Source organism: Primulina eburnea, chromosome 8, assembly GCF_022965805.1.
Source record: "Primulina eburnea isolate SZY01 chromosome 8, ASM2296580v1, whole genome shotgun sequence".
NCBI classification, from domain to species: domain Eukaryota; kingdom Viridiplantae; phylum Streptophyta; class Magnoliopsida; order Lamiales; family Gesneriaceae; genus Primulina; species Primulina eburnea.
In genome coordinates, this window is record NC_133108.1 from 6,645,703 (window position 1) to 6,657,945 (window position 12,243).

At 34.5% G+C, this 12,243-nt stretch overlaps 1 protein-coding gene across 5 annotated transcripts; it reads right to left on the bottom strand.

Annotated features, from left to right (window-relative positions):
• Positions 1-8,008: 8,008 nt before the first annotated feature.
• Positions 8,009-11,768, bottom strand: LOC140838752 (uncharacterized). 5 transcript variants are annotated; one of them, XM_073205281.1, is made up of 4 exons: positions 11,511-11,768; positions 9,348-10,350; positions 8,364-9,269; positions 8,009-8,274 (listed from the first exon to the last, which is right to left on the bottom strand). In XM_073205281.1, exons 1-4 carry the CDS (start codon positions 11,660-11,662, stop codon positions 8,233-8,235), a joined length of 2,103 nt encoding a protein of 700 aa, XP_073061382.1. In that variant the 5' UTR covers positions 11,663-11,768; the 3' UTR covers positions 8,009-8,232. The 5 variants fall into 5 exon arrangements, with proteins under 5 accessions (XP_073061382.1, XP_073061387.1, XP_073061386.1 ...); XM_073205286.1 differs by having other exon boundaries at positions 9,348-11,164; positions 11,511-11,638; XM_073205285.1 differs by having other exon boundaries at positions 9,348-11,174; positions 11,511-11,616.
• Between the last annotated feature and the right edge of the window lie 475 nt (positions 11,769-12,243).

Consider the following 12,243-nt stretch of genomic DNA (forward strand, 5'->3'; position numbering starts at 1 on the left):
AGACGCTGGAGGATATGTTGCGTGCTTATGTTATGGATTTTAAATCTGCTTGGCAGTCATCTATTCCATTGGTGGAGTTTGCGTATAACAATAGTTATCAGAGTAGTATTCAGATGGCTCCATTTGAGGCATTGTATGGGAGACGCTGTAGATCTCCGTTATATTGGGATGACGTTGATCGAGCTGCAGTTACCGGTCCTGATATGATTCATGAGATGGAACAGAAAGTAAAGTTGATACAGCAACGATTGAAAGCAGCTCAAGATAGACAGGCCGCCTATGCCAATAAAAGACGAAGACCTTTAGAGTTTCAGCAGGGCGATCGAGTATTTTTGAAAGTTTCTCCTTTTCGTGGCACAGTGCGATTTGGTATGAAAGGAAAGTTGGCACCGAGGTATGTTGGCCCGTATGAGATATTGCAGCGGGTAGGCACTTTGGCTTACCGATTGGCTCTACCTCCATATTTATCTGGTATTCATGATGTATTTCATGTGTCGATGTTGGGGAAGTATGAGCCGGATCCTTCACATGTATTGGATATTTCTGAGGTTCAGTTAGATCCTGATGTGTCTTATGTTGAGAGACCAGTTTGTATTTTGAATCGATCTGAACGGAAGCTTCGTAGTAAGCTTATACCGATGGTGAAGGTTCAGTGGGAGCATAGAGGTGTCGAAGAGGCTACTTGGGAGACAGAGCGGCATATGAGGGAGCTCTACCCCTACTTATTCTGATAGTATGACGTATCTTTATTTATGCATGTTATTACTGTTGTTGATTAATTTCGGGGTCGAAATTCATTTAAGGGGGTAGAAATGTAATGCTTGAAGTAAATATCACAAGTTGTTGATTTAGTAATGTGAGATTACTAAATAATTAATGATTTTAAAGAATGAAATATGACATATCTTGGCCATATGAAGTCCAAATGATTTGAAATTTGGATATACCGTAGAAAACTCAAAGATATAGAAGTTTCATGTTTTGAGTTTTGGAAAATTTGATCGTTTGACTGGTCCAAAAAGATATACCGGTGTTAAAATGTTAAATATATTTATTATATTATATTATATTATTAATATAATATAATATAATATTAAAAAAATAATAAAAAAAAGATTGAATCGGTGGAATTCAATATGAATTCCACCGAACTGTTCGAATAAAACGAACAGAGATAAGAAAAAGAGAGAGAAGATCAGAGAGTTTTGAGAATTTCTTTTCGATCGTGTAATTTATCGGTTTATCTAATCGACGAACCGACTTCAATTTTGGAATCGTTGACACGAGGTCTTCGATTTGAGGTATAAATTTTATAGGTTTTGGTGATGTTTGAAATTCGTCGATTTCTGGAATAAATCCGATAAATTGTTAAATCATATTGAAATTGAAGATTGTTGAATAGTGTATGATTTTAACGAAGTAGAGATGATTATAGTTGTGTTATTTTGAATTATTCCTAATTTATTATAATTAGGGATTTTTAATCGTTGAATTGAGATTGGAGAGTTGTTTGTCAGTTGTTATTAATTCTGATTATATATTCGGAGTCTACGAAGTATAGGCTACACGTTGATATAAAGTTTTCGTAATTTGACGGATGTTGTAAAATAGCCTATTATTTGAAGTTAATTAATTAGGGTGTATTTGATGGTAGTCTCTTGAATTAAATACACCAGAATATTAAATTGTTGAACGATAAGAATTTATAATCGAGTTTTATAATTTTATTGAATTCTATTTGATGTTGTATATTGAGGCTATTATGATTGTGTTGATACGGTGATAATGATCTGATAATTATTGTTGAATTATTTAGATACATCACAAGCCTCGAGATCAAAGAAATAGCCAGATTATTTATATACTCGATTATCAGGTACGTGTTGACGTACGAGCGTATGTTGTTATTGTTTAGTATTGATGAATACTATTGTGTTGAACGATGATAAATCACCAGAATTGGGTGATTTGATATTATATTTGTTGTTTATTATTGTTGATATTGTTGACTATCGTTGTTGGGAGATGTCTCGTTGATGTTGTCACGTTGATGTTGTTCGTTCGACGATATTGCTGTCGCCGGTGTTGGGGTGCGACGTATCGTCGATGTTGTTGTTCGTTTGACGATATTGCTAGTCGCCTGTGTTGGGGTGCGACGTATCGTCGATGTTGTTGTTCGTTCGACGATATTGCTGTCGTCGGTGTTGGGGTGCGACGTATCGTCGATGTTGTTGCATTGTGATGTTGTTGAGATTGTTGTTGGCTGATTGTCCAGAAACGACAAAGGGGGTATTTCTATTATGATTTCAGTTATATTTTATGTTGTTAATATAACTGTTATGTATTACGATGATGATTGTTGTATATGCTCACCTTTGAGGGCTGTTTCTGTTGGGCAAGGTTACAGGACTATGCGTGAGACATGATAGTGGTGAATGACTAGGTGTGTCTAGTCAAACAGTCATGTAGTTGATAGTAGATAGAGACAGTATAGCTTATTGTGTTATTTGAGTTGTATGTGTGTATTTATTATACTGTTTCTGCTACACTGACGTAGATAGTGTGGTGTTTGCACTATTTTGTCGTATATGCATTATATTATTACGTCGTCGAAAAGAAAAAATTTATGCATATGACGTCATATGTTGCATGATTACGTGACGAGATTTGGGGCGCCACATTATGGAATAGTTCGGCTAGGACTGGGCCGGGTTGACTACATTGAGGAGGTATCACATGTGTTTTAACTCGTTAATTTCCAGGATAAGGAACAATTCAAGTTTTTTTCCTTCCTTTTTGATACTGCATCTGAAGCTTTACATCATGTTTATGTACCGCAGTACAGTGAGGGAAGAAAAAGCAAATGAATACATATTAACGCATTCAATATTTTTTGACTAGGTCTTTTGTAATACAGTCTAACGAATCTTTATCTATGAGATGAGTCAATATTATCGATATTCACAATAAAAAGTAATACTCTTAGCATAAAATATAATATTTTTTAATGAATGACCCAAATAAAATATATATCTGATAAAATACGCCTGTGAGACCGGCTCACATAAATTTTTGTCATATTTTTTAGTCTTTAAGCGATGATCTCAAAGTGAATATGTTGCCGAATATATAAAATATTAGCAGATGCACCCATTTCAGACTTAGTTCCACACATAACCTTTAAGCCGTTTTTCCATTTTAAAAATATTTCTGTGCACGCAAGAATTTTTATTAGAGGTTGACTCAAATATTATACAAAAAATTAAAATTTCTTGCATTAAAAAATTTTAAAACTGAGGAGATGAAACTTATTTTCCACGTCTCAAATATATATGTTTTTTTTTCATACAGATTAAGAAAACCCATTGGAAAATTAAAGTTTAGAAACAAACTTCATATTTTGTGCATATTTAATTTATTTTAAAAAATAGTTGTATATTTTCCAAAATTTAGTTCATTGGGGGTAGAGATATCAAAATCAGACACGACCTACCAACTCGACATGGTTCAACCCGAAAATTTAAGTTTGGTGTTTTTTAGTTCGGGTTGGACCCGATAGCTGACCCGACATATTTTTATATATTGTATGTCTGAAAAAATATTTATTGTATATTTATATCATAAATTTTCATAATTTAATATTTATTTTAAACATTTTTTATTTTTTTAAACAATTGTTTATTTGATTTAGTAAATATATTTTATTTTTATATAATTAGAATTTCAAATTTAAATCATATATATGATGGAGATTTTGTTATTATGTGTTTAAATTAAAATTTTAATATTATTTCTTTTAAAATTTTATTTATTTTATTTTAAAAAAATTCAAAATCGGGTTGATCGTGTTGATTCGAGTTCCTGTTAAGAGTTTTCGGATTGAATAATTTTTAATAGTACTATTGATCAACCCGACCCAACCTACCCCACACGAATTGACACATTTATAGAGATGTCAATGGGGTGGGTATAAGGCGGGTTTAGCTAAACCCAAGACCCTCCCCATGAAAAAAACTTTGACTCATTACTCGTCCCACCCCGGTTAAATATTCTTCGGACCCACCCCACCTCGAATACGAAATGGGGCCGGGTAGACCCGTGAGACCCGTGAGACTCGAATTTTTTAAAATAAAAAAATAATATTTCTTCTCACATGACTGAATTATGAAACACACAAGCCTCTAAATACAGCATTGTGGAAAATTAATTCATGTCTTCAACTACACTTAATAATAACAAACAAAGTATTTTCACGACATAAAGAATTACTTAAAAAAAGAGTTACTAGCTCTCCAAAAAAATCTTGACATCCCCAAAAATAAGTCATAATATAATTTAAACAGATCAATATAAAATCAACGAGTAGGCAATATTTAACTCTACTAAGATGAGGACCAACTATTCTTCCACTATTGCTAAAAGCTGATTCAAATGTAACCGTTGACATAGAAATAGCTAAGATCGTTATGGTTGAGGTGAAATACTAAAAAAATGAAAATTAATAAAACTAAAACCCTAGAATATCCACATATATGGGGCGGGTATGAGGCAGATATTATAAGATCCATAACCCGCCTCATATCCGGACGGGTCTGAAAAATTGAACCCGAGACCCACCCCATGACCCATTTAGTATGTCCAAACTCACCCTATACACGCGGGTCCGTTGCGGTCTGGGTAAAACTCGGACTCATTGACATTCCTACACATTTACATTGGGGTATATTAATAAAAAGAAAAAGAAAAAAATGCTATTAAATATAGAAAGTGAATTATATATTGAAGACGACACAAAAAGAAAAAAAAAATTTAAATAATTGAGACTGAACGAGTGATTAGTTTTTCAAATAGTTATATATATTTCGATATTTATCTTTCACTAGGAGACTTGAGAGTGCTTAATTATTAATCCACTGCTTAACATTGCGTGTCCCCCACCGCGTACATTAATAACGATGTAGGCAATACTCATGGAACCCCTAATGAAAATGATACTGTGAGATGCTTACTCTACGTGTGTGTCTCATATACATATATATATATATATATATATACACACACACACACACACATATATATATAGAATAGTTTTGATATGATGTACGTCTATTGTGTGTTTCAATGAGGTGACATTCATTTATTGAATGTACAATTTGGATATGTTTTAATACATCTAATAGATGAGTATCACCTCATCGGTGATCACGATATTAATGTATATATAAACATTAATAACACAAAGAAATGTGTGAACAACTATTTCGAGAGTAGAATGTGACAAGATGTTATGGGTCAATTTGTACAAATTTAATGGTCATTATTATGCTGACCTCTAAAATTAAATAAGATTAGTTGTTCCTTGATTGTGATTTGAACATATTTTTATAATAAATCAACTAAATTCTATCAAGAAATCCCCAAATATATATATATATATATATATATATATATATATATATATATATATATATATATATATAATCGTTTTTCGTGTGTTGGTCTACCGGAGAGACGGGCCCCTTCACGATCGTTAAATTAAAGATTAATTATTACTCATAACTGTGCTATTAATGCCCAACAGTTAGCTGTCATGTGTTTAGGGACGGAGCCACCGCAAAGGCTAAGGTGGGCTGTAGACCAGGCTAGATTTTCGGATTAGCGACGGTTTTCCCATATCCGTCGCTAAAATTTTTGAATTTGTTAAAAATTTTAGCCCATAGCCCAGTACAAAAAAGAAAAAAAAAACGGTGGATTAGCGACGGTTTTACTAAATCCGTCGCTAAAGTTACGACAGTTTTGTTCTAACCGTCGCTATATAGCGACGGTTTTGTAGAAACCGTCGCTGATTTACGACGGATTTAATCAAAACCGTCGCCGATTTAGATCGGCGACGGTTTTTAGAAGAGCCGTCGCTACTAGGGCTATCATCCAGCCCGGGGTCAATTTAATTCCTGGCTACGTCCCTGCATGTGTTACAAAATTTTGACAATTTCATGGGACTCAACTGCCCTCTACATTCTTGTACATTTAAGACAGTTCGCCCCATAGGACCGACCGATGCTTCCTTAACGGGCGGTTTGGCCGGCCCGGCGAACCAGATATTAATTCAGGGCTAAGTCCATTGAATTTTGGTTAGAAAAGGTTACTGGATGTCTGAGAAACCAAGGAAAATCAAACGTCGCAAGAATAAATCCAATTTGATAATGTCAAATTATAAATAGTCAGTCCAATAGGAGTTTTTTTTTTTTGTTTTGCTTTAGTGGAGGAGTGATTTGTTACGATCAAGTCTGGGACATAATATTTCGTCTCAAATTCGAGATATTGGTCGTACATGAACTACATGATATCGAAAATAGATTTATTTTGGTATGATTGAAAATATTTAACATAACGCATTTATCATTTTAGGTACAGTTTCGTACATAAGATATGATACGTAAGGGATATACAGTATAAGGATAAATCAAGGATAAATATAAAGATAATATAATATGTTGAATGTTTGGTATGATTTTAACCAGAGTGATTAAATTATATATTGACATGTAATGACAATATTAACCCTCTCACAAAAACTTATATTTCATCGCTATCGAGATCTTGTAATTGTATATCTCAATTCTTAAATTACGCTATATATATATATATATTTATATATATATGGTCCTAAAGAATAATTTTCGATTCTTTTGTCTTATTTTGGAAATTATTTAAACAATTTGATTTTTTCCTTTTTCAAAGGTGAACATCGGTCAAATTTGATTTTTGCCTTTTTCTTTATTTTTTTATAATATTTTTCATATCGAAGGGGCTAGTAACTACTTGTGTGTGTATATATATGTATCTATATATTTGTATATATGTATGTATTTAATAAAGATTTAACATTAACTTAAATGCATTTAAATAAATGAGAGTAATTAAGTAATTTATAGTATATTTTATCACTAAATTAAAAAATCACACCTCTTACTAAGGATGTTTTATCCTTCTAAAAATGTATTTATCAAGGACCTATAATATTATCATGGGCTTTCTAAAAACGTACCAAACGTGAGATAAGGCGGATTATTTATCAATCTCACTCTTATCTCGTGTACCAAACAGTGTCTTAGATATTTACTTTCTTGTAATGAAGATTTGATTACTTTATTGAGAGAAATGTTATGATTCGGAAGTTCGGAACTATAAGAGAAAATAAAAGGGTTTCCATATAGTTATTCTCTCGTTATTGTTCGTTCATTATATAAAAATCATGAAAATAATGGAAAAAAACAAATTTCATTTTTCAAAAAAAAATTATATTAATGTGGCCGTAATTTTGAAATACTGATATTCCAATAGTATTTTCTTCCAAACACGGGAAGTTATGAGATTAAAAATTTTACTCATAATTTTATTTTGAAAAAGCTTGATTTGATAATATGAAGCTTTCATTTAATTATATCAAATTCTTGATTAAAATGTTTCTTAGCTGAATGAATATATTTTAGTAAGAAGATTATTATTTTTCAAATACACAAAAAAATCTTATGAAACCTTCTCATGAGTCAATTTTGTAAAACGGATATATGTCCAACCCAACTCACAAAATATTATTTTTTATTTCAAAATATAATTTTCACGAAAATTATAGATCGGATCAATTTGTCTCACTGAATAAAAATATATGAGACTGTATCATAAAAACCTACTCCTTTCAAACATACCCAATCTAGGAAAAACCATTACATCTTTTACTTAAAAACGTATATATATTTTTTTTTTTAAAAGGAAAAAAAATATGAGCATTTTGTACATAAAACTCTTTAGTTTGGTGTTTTCATAATTTTCTCTTAAAAAAATAATAAAAGGTGATGATACATTAACCAACTACATCCCAGATACCCTACTCTAAAAATGTCTTCAATTTTTTAGTATGAAATTTAGCAATACACATTTTCTCAAGATTAATGGAACAGCACAGGCTCAGAGCAAATATTCTAGCTGAAACACAAATACACATGTAGAGTAATTTGTTAAGGTTTCATATTTCTTATGCCTATCTGTGTTATATCAAGCTGGCTTCACAAAGCTTACAAATACAGCCATTAGATCGTATGCCATTCCTCCATTCCTAGAATTGGGTTTCTCTATCTGTGAAAAACTATAAAAATGGCAGTAAAATTAGGTGCTTGAAAAATCTTGCACTTGTGTACGTGGATGAGGATCCCTAGAGGGGTTTCTTCTTTTCTATGATTTGTTTCTACGGTTGGAAGCATTTTGCATAATTTCCTGTCAATATCCGAGAGTAATATAGAAACAATTAGGCCAAATTCAACCAATGCTTTAGAGGAAAAAGTTCACAAGATGGCCACAGATACCTCTGAATATCGGACATGATTTTGTCGTAGGTAAGAATTTTTCACGATAGTTTCCCACTTGGAATCAGTATTGGAACTTTTCAGATTCTGTTTCTTGGAGTGAAATTGGGTTGTCTGGCGTGGACTGGAAAATGGATTGCCTAGAGAAACGGAAGGCAATGTCCGCCATAACCACGATTCAGCAGGTGATTTTGGTAAAGGTGGAGGTAAAGGAGACTTCAAACAAGCAGGATCAAATTCTCTTTGACTATCTGAATCTTGATTATGTTCATCTTTTGTGCAAAAGTTTGCTTCTGATAGCACTTCTGTACATTCCAGGGGCCTTACATCTTTATCAGAACCAGCTACATTTCCAGGCATTGACATGGGAGGGTATAGAGTTTCAGGAACAGAAGATTTAAATGCATTACTTTTTACCATTTGTTTTCTTCCAGCCAAAAACTTCCAATTCTCACCGGAGATATCCACCGGCACCTCTGTTTTTGCACGAGATAAATTTGAAACTGGGAGCTCCGTTTTATTAACAAAATCCATGTACAGAGTCTTCTCAGTTGTGTTGCCTAAAGTATCTGGTCCTCGCTCATTTATTTGTTTCTTTGACACATCTTGCAAAGCCTTAAACAATTTCCGGGACGATGCTATTTTCTTGGCATTTGAATTATCAATGTTACTGGGTATACCAATAAATCCAACTCCTTCACGAAATGGAGACTTCGGGGATTCATTGCGATAGGGAGATATGCTACCACTTCTGTTCGGTCTTAATGGAGACAATCCTGATTTATACAACTCGAAGGAATTCAGGAAATGATTTGACCCATTAGATAACTTCTTCTCAGATTTTAGCAATTCCCTAGGCAGCAAACCAGAATGACTTCTTTTTGTACGAGGAATGTGATAAGAATTCTGCAATGATTCGATAGTTCAATGAATAATTATTTTTACTGCTCTAATAAAATTTTGCAAGTGAGAATTGAAAACTACCTTATCCAGGGGTCCACTGAACGCTTTCCCAGTCTGTTTCCTAATATCACTGGCAGAAGAAGACGTAGAACAACTTTTCAAATTCATTACAGCCAGTGGATTAAACAGGCACAGAGAATTTTTTACACGAAATCGAGGAAGAATCCCCCACAATTTCCCCGATTTTTTCGCCATAGTTGAACGCTCGTCATCATGTTCACTTTCCACAGTATCAGTACACTGCCTGTAATATGGATTGGAAACATATTGCTCAAGTAAGAGCTTTCTTTCCCCTGAAACCACCTTCTTTGCTGGTTCCTTCTGTTGCTCGCTGACCACCAATGGCTTCTTCACAACATACTGTGCTGTCTCTAGAACAACGGCCTTAGCAGCAGGCAAGAATCTATCCATCATTAAATCTCTTGTTTTTTCGTCGACAGAAAAAGTTCCAGATGGTGCAAAGGATGATGATGCCCTTGACAGTGTGTCAAGTGCATCAGAAAACCCATCGTCCCCACTATCTGTGTCAGATTCATCTCCATGATTTAAACTCTCATTCAATTTCTCCATAACGCTAGCATGGTCACTAAAGGAAAATGCTTCAATCTGTGGCATGTAAACATTCTGATCAACAAATCTTTCGCAAGAGTTATACTGGGAGGGAAGAACCGATACCCTTCCTGGAGGCAGCCTTGGAGTTTCACCTGAATTACGTCTGATGGTGTTTAATCGTTCCTCTACAGTGTGAACCTGGCTTTCAACTTCACATTTTGGTTTTCCAGGGACCTGTTCCCAGTGAAAAGGAACAGCACCTGGTTTTGTCACCTCCTCAATTTCCCAATCCGATTTGTTTAGAGTATGAGATTGCTGTCGGGAGGATATTGGCTTTTCTGTCACCTTCCCTCTCACGAACTCTGAAGAGTTTGAAGGTGATGAATATCTCCTTACAGAGAGCAGCGGTGAGTTAAAATTTATTTGCCTTTTCTCCATTAGCACCCTGAAGTACGGAGCTCTGCTCTCGATGCTATTAAACAAGCACGTTAAAGCAATATCTTTTCAAATTGGTAGAGGTACTTAATACACAAGACACTTAACATGGATGAAAGAACAAGGAAATGGAAAATAATAGATTAATGGGCCATGACTACAAGTGTTGTTCTTGAATTGTCTCTTCAGGAAAATAAAGATTTAGGGCATCAAAGTGCTGATGCTTCAGATCCCATGAGTGAGACATAAATCATAATCATAAATAGACAATTCTTTTCTTCATAGTACGCATGCATAACTCCGAGAATGTAATTCTCTAACATTTACATATCCATACCTGCACGCCTGTATCTACACTCGGCCCTCACAAGATCACACCAAACAGTTGATGGTTTTATAAGTTTCAAAGAAAGAATCATGTCATAAATAACAGACACAGATGAACAGATTAAACATAATCAAATAAACCAATGTCGACCAAGAATTTAGGCGATTCAATGGATTTGCAAGTAAAACTTGAAAAATATTAAACATATACTTTTAAGAAATTTCTTCGAGGAGGAGATCTGCCACTAATGGGTCGGGGTCCTGATACTGATATTAGCAGAATCTTTCCAATAAAAGAATCACTCATGCAAGGATAAACCAAAGTAAGGACTGCAAAGACCAAATAGAGGGAAAACATTTCTTCACCGACCTTGTTACCTCGACCCAAGCGCAAAGTTATGGAATTTCTCTAGAATTCTACACCAGAACTCGTCATTACTGAGCCATTGTTCGAGGGGCACTCTTTCAATTTGTTACTTCTCTCTTTTAAATGAATGCGCGCGCATACATTTACTCTCCAAGAACTGAGAAAATCTTTACAGAAAAGGATCAAAATCTCTTGCCGATATCTTCAAGCCCGACAAATCTTGACCGAAAAAGAAGTCTGACACTAAATTTGCACGAAACGACCGACAGTTAATGCCAAAATTTGATTCCTCATAAAGGATAACCCACAAGCCTTTCCCCCAAATAAATCGAAAAAAAAAATTCAAGAAATCCAATTCGCGAAGAATGAGGAGTATCAATTACTCAAAAGTAGACTACAACAATACTCTATTCAAAATATCCCAAAGGGGTCATCAAAATTCCGGGAAAAAAAATCCAAGAAAACACAAAACCAGGGAAAAAACCCAGATTACATTTACTTACCCGAGACCGAGAGTGAAATATAAGACGATCGCCTTCCTTGATTGACGGCAACAAAAGCGGAGTAAAGGCGTGAAAAACACAAAAGAGAGAGGGACATGCAGAAATTTAAAAGGTTTCCGAGAAGTCCTTGCCCGTGCTTTTAAAGTGAGCATTTAGTAGGGAGGTGGAGCAGTAGTGATTATTGACTGCTTCATGCATGTGGAATCGAGACTCTGGTGGGCCTGAAATCCCAAAAAATGAAGGGATTAATAGTGATTTTTGACTGCTTCGTGCATGTGGATTTGAGACTTGGCGGGCCTGAAATCCCAAAAGTTAATTCTTCTTCTTCACCAAACTCGTATATTCATAAACAAGAATTCATCATATGATATTTCAAATTTGTTTGTACTCCAAATATGTGTAGTGCGACACATCACAGGACCCAGATGTGGGTAGTGTCTATGTTACCTGTGAGGCAGTGTCCCTGACAAGATCTGGACCGTTGATTTTAAAGAAATTGATGGACTCCGCATATGAATTGGTGCACCCCGCATATGTGTGGTTAAAATTGGGGCTTTGATCTTTTCATGGAAGCAGTGCCCCATAAGGTATGGTAAAATATTCCCCAGATGTGCCAAGGGGACGTCTAGTTTACTTCAATTATCCACTTTTGTTACTCTTCCTATGCTGTCTGACTTAGGCATTGAGAGAGAAATCTCGATACCCTTTATTGATTTGTTCATAATTTTCGATC